We start from the raw sequence: 15692 nt of genomic DNA on the forward strand, positions 1-15692 counted from the left end.
AGTTCCTGAAAAAAGTTGGAAGTTTGGGAAAGTTGGAAGTTTGGAAAAAAAGTTGGAAGTTTATGGCTGTGTTTAGTTCACCCCCAACTACCCCAAACTTCCAACTTTCCATCACATCGGCCCTGTTTGGATAGAAGGGTTAGAGTTAGAGGTTAGAGTTAGTTTCTAGCTCTCAACTAACCCTGAACTAACTCTAGCCCTAGAGGTGTTTGGATGGAAGGGTTAGATTGACAATAAATATACTTTTCCAATCATTTGGCTCCTTTCCAACCGGATTTGGTGTGGAAGACTCATGTGTGGCTTCCTTCCTCTCACAAATGACACAAACAAATCATATTTCAAACCAAGCATCCGAAACACGAAAAATTTTATTTGTCCGTACAAATGAGATATCTCACTCAACATACGCGATAGGTAGTTTAGTCCATACAAATGAAGCTAGACAAGAAAAAATTACACTCCATAAAATAAAGCTTGAGCTAATTCATCACGGAAGGCATTCATGTGGGCATCTTCAACAAGAGGTTCATCTGCTGGCCATTCGGATGCAACAGAACTAGGCATTGGGTTATAATTTTCATCCTCATCACAGGCATCAAATTCCCTATCTCTCGAATGAAATTATGAAGAGCCATACAAGCAACAATAATTCTAGTTTGCTTTGCTTCAGGAAAACTTGGCATGTTCAACAAGATCCTAAATTTCATCTTCAACACTCCAAAAGATCGCTCTATGACATTCCTAACTTTGGCATGTGCATGGTTGAAGGTTTCTTTCATACCTTGTGGCGGCGGTCCATCGTTCCATTGCGCGACATGGTACCTTATACGTGTGTATGGTGAAAGGTAGCCCGGCCGGTTTGGGTACCCCGCATCAACCACATAATACTTCCCTACATATTGTGAAAGTGAGGCACGCAATGAGACTTAGATGAACAAGTGCAATTGGATAAGGATTGTTGCAAGATAGTTCAAGTAACAAACCTGGTGGTGGATGCGGAAATTTGTGATGATAAGTACTCACAGCATTTTTGAAAACTCTCATGTCATGTGCCGAACCAGGCCATCCCGACAACACAAAGGTAAATCTCATGTCGAAATCACAAACAGCAAGCACATTCTGACTGGTTTCATTGTGCCTGTTCAAGTACGGAACCCTCTTACTCTTAGGCACCACAACATTCACATGTGTCCCATCTATAGCTCCTATGCAGTCGTTGAAGTGTGGCCAAAATGCTGGATTTTCCAAGTTTGGGTGCACCTCTGAAAAGGTTGGGTCCTTGGGTACAATTATGTCATGAGCTAACCTAAGGAGGCATGTCAAAACTCTGTTAAATGTCCTGCTTACTGTATCCAAAGACCTCCTTAAACAGTTATCAGCCTGTCTAACTGACTGTGGTGAACCAACAATCCATTAAAAACATAGCAAGAGCCTCTATAGATGTCATTTTTGTAGTGGACTTCAACCCATAAGACTGGACCAAAGTATTATGTAGCCTGTTAAATAAAGCTCTCTCTACCCTAAACATGTTGTAGCATTGGGCATCTCGGGCTAGTGTATCCATGACCCAATCCATACCAGAATCTCCATTGACCCTCTTAGGTAGTTTCACAAAGTAGTTATCAGAGTACATACCCAAGATAGGAACCAATTGCACGATCAAATTCTCTGCATGCACTAGATTGTTGCGGCACATCGATACAATCTCATCCTCACTTGTGCTGCCTCCATCATCTTCTGCTTCCTCAACCATAGGGCCATGATCTTCTTCCTGCTTCAACACATGTAACAAATTGTCAACATTCGAAAATAATATATAGATAATAGGTTCAACACACATAGATAATAGTTTCAATACACAAATAATAGTCTCAACACACAGATAATAGTCTCAACACACAGATAAATAGTTCAACAACTGACACAGAGATGATAGGTTCAACACACAAATAAATAGTTCAACAGACATATGAGAGCAAGACATCAACTACTCCAAATTGTTGTCCCTGCACCATTTCTTGAAGTAACCCAACCTAAGGTCAGGAGTTAATTGGCCACAGAAGAACTCCCTTTGATACTCTGTTTCGAACATCTTGGACATAGCAGAGACAGATTCAATGGTTTGCTCTACACCACACTCAAATGCCAGCTCCTGACACCTCTTGACTGAAAATGCAGCCTTGTCACTTGCCCGTTTCTGCATTTGCTTAGTGTTGACTATGACAGCCTCTTTGAAGGTACTGGCTATGTCCTTCACAATCTTAAGCATTGGGCTCTTGCTCTTCTTCACTGGACTGGACAAAGTGCTTGAAGTGCTACTTAATGGCATCTTGCCCTTTTGGCTCCTCTGGCTGCTTGTACTAATAGGTGTTGGTTGAAACTCCTCCTCATCCTCTTGCCCCTAGTCCTGACCATAATCATCTCCAGGCACAAAGGCTGTGCTTCCATCCACAGTGTACCCTCTGAATAGTTGATCAAGCAACTCCTCGTTTTCCGGAGGATCCCATTGCAGCCTCTTTAGGTATGGTTTCTTCTGCAGCGATAAATAAAATGGATGAGCATATATGTACTATACTAGTGCACAGAAAACTAAATTACATGCTCATATAACCTGAATTACAGAGTACTGTACTATCATAAAGGAAGAGTATAGTTTATACAGCGTACTGTCAAATTTTTGCCTACTTAATAGCTGAAAGTTAGTAACTACAACAGTAAGTCAGTCCTATGAGAGATCAGTTCATTGGACAATTTGAAACTAGGAAACTGAAAAATAGAATACACAGATTGGCTGCTTATACCTCTGTATGTATTTTCCAGAACGAAGACTCAACATCAATGGTTCCATCTGGTAACCTCCCCAACCCTATGTGCGCTTGCAAGTATCGCCAGAAAGAGTGGGTGGTTTTCAGTACGAGTATTTGGTTCTTCACCTGGCAATGGGTATACACCAACCCCCTTCTATCAAGTAAGCCGTCGACGATGGCTTGGTACCCTTCACCACTCATTTGTGCACCATTATACGTGCCTACTCTACGCCGCTCAATGCACAAATCTAACAAGCAAGCATTATTAACTTCATTCCATTGGGCTCGACTAGCTTGGCTCACCGGGGGTCCGCCGAAGCTCGCAAACTCCTCCACATCATCCTCCAATTCTTCATCTTCATTGTTGAAGGGAGCGCCGGAGCCGGATGCTTGCCCACGGACGGCACTCCTTGCTGCCCTCGGTGCCCGGGGACGCGGTAGGCGCTGGCCGCTGCCGCCGGCACGTACCGCCGTGTTGCTGCGCTGGCTCTGGCGGCCAGGTGCCGCGGCGACCGAACATGAGCGCTGTCGAACGCGCCCGCCTCTCCCCGAAGACAGCCCGCCTGGGAAGGCGCCACCATTTCCTCCTCCGTGACCAGTGCCTGCCGTGGAGGAGCCGCCCAAGTTCAGTCGCCTTGACAGATTTAGAGTTGCCCTTCCCTCTCTGGCTCCGACACGCGGTGGCGATAGGGAGGGAGGCTGGAGCCCCTGCCACGGCTAGTGAGGAGCTCGTCGTTGTCGCCCTGGAGGAAGGCTCCGTACATCCCAAGCCCCGGGAACCCCTCCGCTGCCGGCGCTTGTGAGTTGAGGTCGAAGCCAGCGCCGGCAGAGGGAGCGGTGGCGGGGCCGCTCGCCGACAGCTGCGTAGCCCACACGTTGAGGTCGTCGAAGCCGTCACCGTCCATGCGTGGCCGGCGGCGCAGATCGGTGGAGGCGGCGACGCGGATGGTCGGAGGAGGCGCGGCTTGGGGGTGGCGGCGGCGCTGAGGTTGCTCAGTGGCGCAGATCGGTGGAGGCGGCGGCGCGGTTGGACGGAGGAGGTGCGGCTCGGGGGTGGCGGCGGCGCTGAAGTTGCCCGACGGCGCAGATCGGTGGAGGCGGCGGCGCGGTTGGACGGAGGAGGCGCGGCTCGGGGCTGGCGGCGGCGCTGAGGTTGGCTGGCTGCGCGGAACGGTGGAGGCGGCGGCGTGGTTGGACGGAGGCGGTGCGGCTCGGGGCTGGCGGTGGCGCTGAGGTTGGCCGGCGGAGCGGAACGGTGGAGGCGGCGGCGCGGTTGGACGGAGGCCGCGGTGCAGGTAGTTGGGGAGGCCGCGCCGCGCGGATCGGCAGCGGAGGCGCGGATCAGTGGTGGTGGCGGCGTGGATCGGGGAGGAGGCGACGACCAGCGGAGGAAAAAATTGCTCTACAGTACGGCGACCGTGCGGGATTGGGAGGAGATGGGGATCCGATGCGGGGAGAGAGAGAGAGAGAAAAGTGGCTTCTACAGTGGGCCCCACTCAAACTAGCTCCAATAAGCATCTCTTGGAGGGGCTAGTTTTTTTGTGGGTTAGATGCGACTAGCCCCAATCTAACCCCTCATGTTTGGATCCTTTAGGGCTATTTGAGCCCCAACTAGCTCAAACTAACTCTAACCCTTGGATCCAAACAGGGCCATCACATCACATCCAAAACTTTCCTACACACATAAACTTCTAACTTTTTTTCTAAACTTCCAACCTTTCCCAAACTTCCAACTTTTTTCAGGAACTAAACATACAGTATGTGTGTAGAAAAATTTTAGATGTGATGGAAAGTTGGAAGTTTGGGGTAGTTGGGGGTGAACTAAGGGTGTATTTAGTTTCTGAAAAAAGTTGGAAGTTTGAAGAAAGTTGAGAGTTTGGAAAAAAGTTGAAAGTTTATGTGTAGAAAAGTTTTTGATGTGATGTGATTTGATGGAAAGTTGGGAATAGGGGGAACTAAACACGGTCTAAACACGGCCGTAGCCTAAAAATGATTTGAAATCTATCATCTATGTGTGGAATAATCCGTCATAAATTCAGATTTCATCTCAGCTATGTTAGAAAGCTTTGAATTAGCCGTGACAGCTCAAACAAGATCACTTTGGATAAACAACAGCAAAGACGAGTAGAGTGGACCAGCACCCAGCACCTCGCCGTACGAGCGAATGAGCGATCGATAGATACTCTCACTCACCTTTTAGGGGTTCCTTTCCAGTAGAAGTGGTTATCCCAGGCTCTCGTGCACCATCGTCTTTGGACAGATAACAAACAGCTCTCTCTACATAATACTGCTACTAGTAGTAACAGGAGCGACGTGAACGTGAAATCGAGAGACGTAGAGGACGCACACGCAAAAACGCCACGCCTGGAAAGCCCAAAAGAAAGAAGAAAAAACAAAGGAAAGGGGAAGGCAGAGTTATGTTTCCCATGTGCGTCACAGCCTCGGTGGCCTCGCCCGTCTCCGTCCCCTGAACCAACGGAGCCGGCGGCGGCTCATGCTGCTGATGTTGGCAGCCACAGATAAAGCAAAGCTGCCGCGTGAGATGGATCCAATTCCAATCCAACCATCCTCTTTGCTGCAGTGTGCTGGACCAGGCCGCGCCCGTCGTGTCCCAAACAGAAAGATCCCCGACCTGGTCAGTGTCGGACGTTGACAAGGTCAAACCACATCGCATATTGGAGTTGAAATACTATTTCCGTGCTCTTTCTTCTCGTATCGGCGTTGACAAATTTGGTCCCGGTTAGATCCTCTGGTAAAATTTTACACCCTATCACATCGAATGTTTAGTCATATGTATGGAGTATTAAATATAAATAGAAAATATGTAGATTACGTGTAAATTGCGAGATAAATCTTTTAAGACTAATTGCGCCATGATTTGATAATATGATGTTACAGTAAACATTTGCTAATGACAGATTAATTATGCTTAATAAATTCGTCTTACGGTTTTCATGTATCCGATGTGATATCAAACTTTACACCTTAGATCTAAACATAGCCAAAAGAATGGAATCAGGAATGGCAAGCACAGGACTGACGTGGGGGTTTCTCCCTCCCCTCGTGCATCTCGGAGTGAACCGGGGTACATCTTCGATCACTGGCTGACGCGCTGAGCAATCACTAGTACTCCTACAGTCCTACTACTACTACAGAGCAGAGCGAGAGACGGGAGGCAAGGAGGCCTCACGCTACCCTGCAGAATGTTGTGAGAACGACGTGGCTTAAACCGTGCATCACTTTCCATTCCCTACCCCGAGAACCAACATGCGTTTTAATTGCCGATCTTATCTTTTCACTTCGCTTATACGTAAACCTATCAGTCAAAATTTAAATTTTTAACTTTAAATTTAAAGTTGATTTTAGGTTTTTTTTATTTTAGTTTATTTTTTAGTCTTTCTTTCTTTTAGACTGTTAAGACATGTATATAAAAGTTTTTTTCGTAAATTATTTTTCATTTGTAAAAATGATGTTTGTCTTATTTCCACAAATAAGACAAAAGGCCGGCACTTACAGTTTTTTCAGATATACATCGCGTTATTTCAACTCCACTGGGCCCAAGCCGCACACCGCCAGCTTTCATTTGGCAAATTGTGAGGGTCTACTTAGCAATCTTAACTTTAGAAATGAAGTGTAGAATACAGTTTGCGAGCGACTGGACCCCACTCGTTTTAGTTTATTTTTTAAAGCACTTTAACTCACTCCACTCTTTTCTAATAGGAGTAAGAGTTGTGATTATTTGGTTAGACTTCAGCCAAAAAAAAAATTGTTAGAGCTAGAGCCTGAAACTGGAGCCTTACCGAACAATCCATTACTATTCACTACCACCTTTATCCCAAGCAAATGCATTGTAACGGAGATACTAATACTACTACGTCTGCATATGCGGTATGCCCAACAGCAACCTCAAAACTAATAGTAACTTGTTTGTTTTTGTTTTAGGTGAAATATTAAATGTGTAATTATAGGTGAGGGTGTATGTATTGTGAGCGTGTACAAGTTTGTACTGTTTTCTTAAAAAGAATAATTAGCGTAATAGTACTTGTAGTTCATTACGGTGGTTATGAAAATAATACATCGCATCATCGTATATATGCTCTCTTTTCAATAATCTATAAATGTCATTATTTTTCTACCGGGGACTCCTTTTAGTGCATACTCATTTCTTAATTAGTATTCCTGGAATAAACTCATGAAACACGTGTACTTTAACCCTTTTTAGAGCGAGGCTAATAATACAACCGACTTGTTAGCTATAAGGTTATTTATAGTTTTCTTTCAGCCTGTCTATAAAATAGTTAGCTCTTTATAATTAATATAGAACACACTTGTATCTCTCACAGGGTTTATTGGTTCTTGTGTCTAAGCTGGCTGTAAGTTTACAGTCCGCTTCTCCTCTCTCTTTTCTTCTCCACCTCAGCATTTAGTCGGCTTATAGTCTACTATTATACTTGCTTTTATACCATGCATGAAATTAACCCGTTACCTAGCTGTAAAATAAAATAAACAATGAAATTAACGACTGTTCTTATGGTTTGTTGTTGGCAGGCGGCTGCAAGTGTTCTTCATACTCTGAAAGCCGTGGGCTGAGGAAGTGGTGGTAGCTGACCTGCATGAAGCAAAAAAGTGGTGTCTGACCAGGAAATCACGAATTTGTCAACATGGCCAATCAAGCAATATTCAGCCATGCTGAATACATTAAGAGACCACTTGGAAATCTCTAAAATACGGCTTGACCTGTTAATTCGATCTGTGCTTTGCTCCAGGCCGCAAAATATGAGTTGTTGTAACGAACTGGAATCAGCTAGAATGACAATATAGCACTCAACACACGCAACAAAATTTCACAGGCTGTCTGTTCGTAGGGATGTACTCGTTCATGGGAAAAAAAACCATACCGAAGCCTATAGCAGGCTATATTGCGTCAGGACTAGGGTTTACAATATCAACAATAAATAGAAAAATACGTATGTTTTTTAAAATACTAAACGATGCGTTTTCTAAAAAAAGACTATAGGAAAGTTGCTTTTAAAAAATATATTATTCTATTTCTCAAATTTAAAATGATTAATACTAGGGCAGCGCTCAATAATTCAACACCTACTAGAGTTTAAATACTGGTGCCCACGAATATTACATACATATAGATAAATTTTTAATATGACTTCAGTGGGATCAGGGATGTACCGCTGGTTTTTATTTCTTAGAGCATGTGCTATAGGATGAATTCGCGGAAATGTGAGTGTGATATTGTATGTGCAGTGGTGCATGTTCGTCTATCGTGTAACTTTTTTGTTTTTCAATTTCGTAGCCGTTATCGGTGCCTAAACGGAACCTCGAGATCCGGATTCGAGTCGAGTCCCCCGTCCGGCCGCGAAACCGAGCCTTCTGACCACCGCCGAAACCAAATCGGGCCCGGACGCGCCGCGTCGTGTTGGGCCTAGACACTTCCTGCCAAGTCTACTAATAGTCCTCGTAGGACCAACCACTAACACCGTCCTGATTCGTCAAAGGGTTTAAGCATCTCGTCTCGTCGCCGAAACTCCGATCTCTCCGCACCCCCCAAAAACCCTAACCCGCCATGGCAACCGCCGCCGCCTCCTCCTCAGCTCCTCCTCCTCCTCCCCAACCCGCGGAACCCGCCGCCGATCCACCGGCCAAGGAAGAGCCCCAGAACACCACGGCGGATGCGGCGGCGCCCGTCAGCGACGCGGGGGCGGCGGTGGCGGCGGAGGAGGGGGAGACGGTGATCCTGGACGCCGCCGCCGGGGAGGGGGATGCGGAGGGGGAGGAGGAAGGGGAGTGCGGGTTCTGCCTCTTCATGAAGGGCGGCGGGTGCAGGGAGGAGTTTGTCGGGTGGGAGAAGTGCGTGGAGGACGCGGAGAAGGCCGGCGACGACGTCGTCGAGCGCTGCTACGAGGTCACCGCCGCGCTCCACAAGTGCATGGAGGCCCACGCCGAGTACTACCACCCCATCCTCAGCGCCGAGCGCGCCATGGCCGCCGACCTCGAGGCCGCCAAGGCAGACCAGGCCGCCGAGGCCTCCTCCGACGCCGCCGCCTCCTCCTCGCAGCAGCAGCAGCCGCCGCCAACGGAGGAAGAAGCTGCCGGCGAGAAGAAGCAGGCGGAGGAGGAAGCGGTGGTCCCGGAGAAGCAAGATGTCGCGGCCTGATTGGTCAAAACGGTGGGGATCTTGAGAAGAAATTTTTTTTGAGGGATCGATCTGAGGCGTTTCAGATTGTGAATTCTTTTCTCTTTTTTTTTCAAGGATTAATTAGTTAAACTTTGATCCATGAGACGGATGGAGAGGGGGATGGATCTCTCCAAGAAAATGTCAAATTCATTTTTGGGTGGAAACTATACACGAGTTCTGAATTATACGGAGATCTCATGCTCTAATAATGTGATGTTTTGATTAGATTAACTGACATGGATTATTAATAGCTTTTTCTTGATTAGATTAACTGACATGGATTATTAATAGCTTTTTCAATAGATCATCCTATATATTTGCTCTCCATCCATGTGTCAATATGCTTGAGCTCCTGTGCTGATGTTGCGTACATTGCAATGCAGTTTCTGTTTAATTGACAAGCGATTGCGCTCCATCTGATTGTTACTTTGCTAACTTGTGTCTTGTGATAACTGATAGTGATATTTGATTCGCTACTACTCTCTAGCAAATTATCCGCGTTTTATATGAATTTCAGCAGGGCAGTGAATTGGATATATGGATTGCGTAAGTTTCAAGTGCATAACATTCTTGTTGCAATGCTAATTGCTAAACGTTGCTCCTTCAAAACTTTCAGATCAGTGGCATCGGAGTTCTTTTTATGGACCCAAACCCATACTTCAAACCTTCTATTAAGTAAAATTTGGTGCGGTTAATGTGATTTGCCATATTTTTTCTCCTTAATGGATTTGCTTTCATGCTTCAAACCTCAGTACTGCAGGCAATCCCCGCTGTTCGTTTTAGCCACTGCCTTCATGTGTCTGCAAACTGGAAAAATGATCTGCGTTAATTCAACAGACCACGTTGTGTATCGAACACTTTTAACAAAGGAAATAATATTGTCGTATAAATATCTTCCTCTATATTGTTGTACGAAATTATCTTCCTCTCATTCTTTTTTTTTTTGAGAGAAATCCTCTCATTGCAACTGATCGTAACAAACCTCTCAGTTCATAACCTAATAGAACATTCATAAGGTTTCATCCTTTCAGTCAAATGCTATGAAAGCTAGCATCGAAAAATAGCCACATTGCGTACCATTCCAAATTTCCAATACAGAATTACAGATGGCCATAACAAACAGCAGAAGATGAAACAAAATGGATAAAATGTAGTTTGACTTTCAACGACATCTTCAATTACCGTAAGCTAAAAAAGAGAATGAAGTCGCACAGAGTGCCGCAAAAAAACATTAACCTGTAACGGTAGCAAAATTGACGGCAGGTTTCTGGAACACCCGAACAACAGCAGATCCATCAGCGCCATCATTTCCAACCCTCCATGAACGATCCTTCTTCCTCTGGGGTTTCTTGTGATGCTTATAGGATGCCTCTTTCTTCTTCTTTGTAGAGTTCTTGGACACTTCACTGGCCAGGTCGAAAGATTCAAGGTCACTTAGTACATGACTAATGTTTGGATCAGCTTGACTGATTTCCTCATCTTGTTCATCAGAAGCACAATGATCTGCTGTGGCACCTACTGCAGTATCTGAGCCTTCAAGGTCAGTGGTTTCCTCTGGGTCAGTTTCAGAATCTGTATCACCAGGGGGAAGCTCAAAGTGTGGGATCTTTCCATCTAAGTAATCCTTCAGAATCTGTCTAGCAGCCCTAGTCTCATCAGGCAGCCCAGCATGACTGACATGCCCTCGAGATGTGCAGTACGCCCGCAGCAACTCAGCGGCAGTTGGTGGTCGGGACAGTTGTTCATATGCCTTGGGCTTTGGCAGGGTGATTTTATAAATCTGTTCTAGAACATTTCTTGGCACACGATTTGCCACCACTTGAATAGCGCCCCTATGCTTTGTCATCCTATCAATTGGCAAGACACCACAGGCTACCATCTCATGCCTTGAGCTTGAAAAGGAAGGGAAGACCAGACCTGGACAATCACAGAGAATGAGTTCTTCTGAGATTACCAATGTCTGAAAATGCTTGGTCTTGCCAGGTGTAGAGGTTACACCAGTTCTCTTCTGGCCTACCAAAGCATTGATGGTTGAACTCTTCCCAACATTTGGATAGCCTACAAATCCAACAACCACATGCTTGGGTCGTGTTGAGACAGAATCTGAACGACTAGATTCATGACCCTCTTCAGCTCTTAATGCTCCCTTTTGGTTCACAATATACTCAGCTTCACCCTGCAATCTCACCAAGAGTTCATCCCGGCCATATATCTTGGTGTCAAGATCTGCTGTATTCCAGTTTTCCATGGAATAGCTGCTCAACTTCTTTCCCTCTAAATCAGCAGTAGCAGCTTTGGCAGACCAGAACAGATAAAGGATATCGTGTTGCTTAAAGTATTCTGCCCATCTCTGTCTGCAATTTTTTTTTCAATGAGAAATTACTGTATGGATCATCGCAGACACTAAAGGCATTTAGAATATTGAAAAATGCGCTTGTGTGGTGTTACTAACCTGACATTCAGTGGTAAAAGATCAGCCTTGTTTACAAGAAGCAGTGTTCTCTTGTGCTCATCAATTTCCTGTGCGTATACCTTACAACATACATAAAGACATGTCAGAAGACAACACAAAACTGCAAAGATCCACACAATAGTGAAAGCTTACACAGTTATATCTCTTCTATGCTATTATTACAAATCATATTTATCACAAAGAGGGAACACCAGAAACTAATGAATTACACTAACCCTAGCACCACATGCTATCAGCACAGAAACACACGCAAGGAAGTATTTAAGCATTATGCTGTTGGCAGACAATAAAACAAAGAAATCAAACAGGACAACATCTGCGATATGAAGGTAAACTGAATTTACAGTTGTATCATCGCGCCCGTCAGGTTGTGCCTTTGTGATTTGCCAGTGCCTGAGCAACTTAAAATCTTAAACACTAACGTGTCTAGGAATGAATGCAACGAGATGTGGGACTACTGAATATGCTGTATATCCAATATCGTGGTTTTAATATTCAAGTGCCTGAAATTTTCATGGTAAATGGGCATTCAGCTAATGCTTCCAGATAACCATAGAATGTAATAAGGTTATAATCAGTAGTTGCAACTTGCAAGAGGCTGGATATGTAAATTACCAATCATCTAAAAGTTTATCTTAAACCCAAAAAGAGTAGTCAAAAGAAAAATACTGGAATCTTGGGAATAAGTACCTCAAGATCAGGGCAGCGGTAGAACAAGGGATCTCGAGCATCAACTACCATGACCAGCTTCAAGAAAGAAGGAAAACAGAAGTCAAGCACTTCCACATAATTTCCAGAACTGTCAGCTCATTCAAAGATAAGCAACATACAGTTGGACAGAAAATTAAAAGCTACTAGGATAATGAATAAAACAGACTATAATATAACTACAGGATACATTTGTTATGCTGTTAGCTGCTAAGCAACTCAGAAATTTCAAATAGGCCACAATTGAATAGGGAACAAGTTTTAATGTTGAAAAAAGATATATGATGAAATGTGGTAAAGTAGTAACGTGTCCATATTTGAACTGTAACATAGTCTTCTCATGCATACGCACTCACCAGATCACTGCGTTCAAGTACTCTCCAGAGCTGTCTCCAGATATCAATGTTCTTCTCAAAAGGGGTAAGGACAAGTTTTTCGTTCTCTTCCAATCTGCAGGAGAAAAAAAGAATCTTTTGGTATATAAAAATAAACAGAACGATAGGCAACATCATGCTTGACTTTGATGCACCAGAAGCTCACTGCGCACACATTCAAGATACGAGTTTCAACTTTTCTTAGTCCAAGAAGGAAAAAGGATATATTGTACACAATTAGATACAGGCCAACATTTCACTTGTTGCCAGTGTAATATCTAAATTAAAGAAGTAGAAAGGAATCCATCCCAAATTTTCATAACCAAGCATAAGTAGCTGTCCAAATATTATTTTTTTTGGCACATAAACACAACAAACATTGGAAGACATACAAGAATCAGCATAATAACCAATGAAACCTGACCAACCTTGCGAGGTTCCTCCGCCACTCCAGGAAGGCCCGCTTCTCGTTGGCGTCGAGCTCCTCCACCGTCATCTGGGGAGTCCATGGCGGTCTGAAATCGAGAACATCACATCCACCTATACATCACTGACCCAAAATTTAGAAGACGAGAAGAAAGAGAAGCGCTGTTGAGCACCCACCGGCGGGGCACCTTGAGGCTGCCCGCGTGAAGGGCCTCCTGCTCCTCCCGCAGCCACCGCCTCTCCTCCTCCGTCTCCACCGTCCCATCCCTGCATCGCAAAGGAGCGCCCGCGCCCGCGCCCGAATGAGCAACCCGCTTCAGAGACATTTCGTCGAACACTTAGGATACCCAACAAAAAAAGTTCGTTTAAGATGTTACAGATCGATAAGCCCGGAGCCGAGCGAGGCGGAGAGGGCGACGTCGCCGGCACCGTCGCCGCCACCACCACCGAGGAGGAGGTATTCCTCTGCGGCGCGCTGGAGCACGGCGTCGATGTCGCTGACCTCGATGACGGACTCGAGCGGCTGGCGCGCGCGGCGGGCGAGGGCGAGCGCGTGGCCCCTCTCCTTGGCCGCCGCCGCGGCCTTGTTCCGCTGCCGGGTCAGCGCGCGGCCGAGCCCCTCGCCGCGGTCCTTCCTCCCGCCGCCGCCGCCGCCGCCTCCCATCTCCACCTGCACGGCGTGGCGGCGAAGTAGGGAAGGAGAAGAAGAGAGAGACACAGAACTCTCGGCGGCGCGAATCGAAGGAAGGGTGGCGAACGAAGCGGAGGCGAGGCGACGAGACGAGGCGGTGGTTTTTGTGGGCCGAGTTGGCCTACGGCCCAGCCCAACTTCTATGGACACGAGTTTTGAATTTTTAAATTTATTTTTTTAATATTTACAAAAATATTATATCGGCGAAAAGATTTATAAAAATAGACCCTGCCGCCCTCCATTTGGGCGGCAAGCCGACGTGGCACACAGACGCATGACGGTCGTTTTGGGGGGCTGCGAATTTTGTGGCCCCCTTGCCGCCCACTGTCTGGGCGGCAAGGGGTCTACGTGCAAAATTCGCAAAAGCGGCAAGGGGCTAAGATGTAAAAAGAACTAGCAAATTGTTTTTTTTGGTAGGGCAAAAATTGCATTTAAGGGCGGCAAGGGGCTAAGCGCAAAATGCGCACACGGCGCTGTCACGATGTTGTGTGCCACGTCAGCTTGCCGCCCAAATGGAGGGCGGCAGGGTCTATTTTTGTACTCTTTCTGCTGATATAATATATCTGTAAATGTTAAAAAAGATAAATTTAAAAATGAAAAAAATTCCACAAGTTTTCATCTGCAAACTTTACCATTTTCATTTTTCCCATAAGAAATTTGTATATACTTAAAAATATTGTATTATCAACGTGTGTAGCATCCCAAACATAAACATCAAGTCTTTTTTTTCATCCTAGTTTAACCATTTAGAAATTATATTTAAAAATTTGAAACATAAATTTATTTTATTTTGCGGAGCAACTACTATAAAAAGTTTCTGTACGAAACAATTAGTAGTTTGAAATGTGTGCAAATGAAAATTGAGGAAGTAGCCAAGCTGATCCTCACTTTTAGAATACTGTGTATTATCAAAGTGTGTAGCATCCTAAATATAAACATGAAACTTGTCATCGTAGTTTAACCATATAAAAATTATTTACGGTCAAAATTAAACAAATGAATCGTACAAGTACTTTCAAACATAGGTTTATCATTGCATAAAACAATTTTGAATTCTCAAGATGTTCCATGTGTTTTGCGATGTAAAATTCTTTATACAAGTTAATGTCATGGCATGTATTGCCTTTTTTTTCTAGTTTTTGTTGTCTTGAAAAGTATCGAACATCTATATGTAACTAGGTGAAACCCCGCGCATTGTTGCGGGAATTTAGTATGATAATAATAAAAAAAATAACGTGTAAGATAGCTAGATAATATCAGATTAAGTAAATTAATATGGTTTATGATAATTTAAATTTAAATAGTATGTAGAATGGTGATTCAAACGTAAAAAGTAAGGTAGTATGACTTTTTGGAAGAAGAAAAGTAGGGAGATAATTTGGACCGTAGATTAATCATCTAAAGGCTAAAAATAATTGATGTGATATGACTTAATTAGAGGAAAAAAGGAAAAAGATAATTTGGACCATAGATTAATCATTTAAGCACTAACTAAGTAAGGATAAACTATATAAGTATATAGGATATCATAAAACATAATAAATATACATTTAAACATTATGTGAATTATGTTGGATGATAATTTAACATGTTTGTATTTGAAAAGCTCTTAAATTATAAAAACTATAAAGATATAGCATGTTTGCATGATGTTTAAATGTGATGATTGTTAGTGGATGATGATGTGGTATCTTTGTATGTTAAGCTTAAGGATTTAGTGGGGGTAACTTTATAGTAAGATAGGATGCACATTTGGGAGGCAGCAAGCCAGCAAAAGAGTATGTGATTTTTTTCTTAGTAAATTTCATAAAACTATATTCAACTTTCACACCATAGGAACTTTGGTACGTGGGCCGTAACCTCAAGCATTATGATCCGAGCGTTTCACAAAAGCATGTTATTAATCATCTTGACTTTAATCTGCCATACTTTTAACTTATACAATCGCACGTTTATGAACATTTTATCCACCATATAAATGTTAAATGTGCTTTGTTTATTTTGATATAGGTACATGTCA

The 15692-nt window shown here is 44.2% G+C and overlaps 2 protein-coding genes across 2 annotated transcripts; one reads left to right on the forward strand and one right to left on the reverse strand.

Annotated features, from left to right (window-relative positions):
• Window positions 1-8303: 8303 nt before the first annotated feature.
• On the forward strand, window positions 8304-9185 carry LOC4333573 (uncharacterized). Its single transcript, XM_015772442.2, has one exon. It carries the CDS (start codon window positions 8389-8391, stop codon window positions 8977-8979), a length of 591 nt encoding a protein of 196 aa, XP_015627928.1. The 5' UTR covers window positions 8304-8388; the 3' UTR covers window positions 8980-9185.
• Window positions 9186-9521: 336 nt separating this feature from the next.
• LOC4333574 (GTPase LSG1-2) lies at window positions 9522-13750 on the reverse strand. Its single transcript, XM_015772441.3, has 8 exons — window positions 13359-13750; window positions 13159-13248; window positions 12984-13070; window positions 12538-12631; window positions 12164-12220; window positions 11453-11532; window positions 10237-11354; window positions 9522-9807 (listed from the first exon to the last, which is right to left on the reverse strand). Exons 1-8 carry the CDS (start codon window positions 13643-13645, stop codon window positions 9749-9751), a joined length of 1872 nt encoding a protein of 623 aa, XP_015627927.1. The 5' UTR covers window positions 13646-13750; the 3' UTR covers window positions 9522-9748.
• Window positions 13751-15692: the final 1942 nt, after the last annotated feature.

This window comes from Oryza sativa, chromosome 3, assembly GCF_034140825.1.
Source record: "Oryza sativa Japonica Group chromosome 3, ASM3414082v1".
In the NCBI taxonomy this organism is placed as follows: Eukaryota; Viridiplantae; Streptophyta; class Magnoliopsida; order Poales; family Poaceae; genus Oryza; species Oryza sativa.

Excerpts from the sequence above, each read along its gene's own strand:
- LOC4333573 (XM_015772442.2), top strand. The coding sequence starts at position 8,389 with ATGGCAACCGCCGCCGCCTCCTCCTCAGCTCCTCCTCCTCCTCCCCAA.
- LOC4333574 (XM_015772441.3), bottom strand. The coding sequence starts at position 13,645 with ATGGGAGGCGGCGGCGGCGGCGGCGGGAGGAAGGACCGCGGCGAGGGG. Across the intron at positions 13,249-13,358 it reads GGCTCCGGGCTTATCGATCT|GGATGGGACGGTGGAGACGG; the intron begins GTAACATCTTAA and ends TTTGCGATGCAG. Across the intron at positions 12,221-12,537 it reads TACTTGAACGCAGTGATCTG|CTGGTCATGGTAGTTGATGC; the intron begins GTGAGTGCGTAT and ends TCTTTCTTGAAG.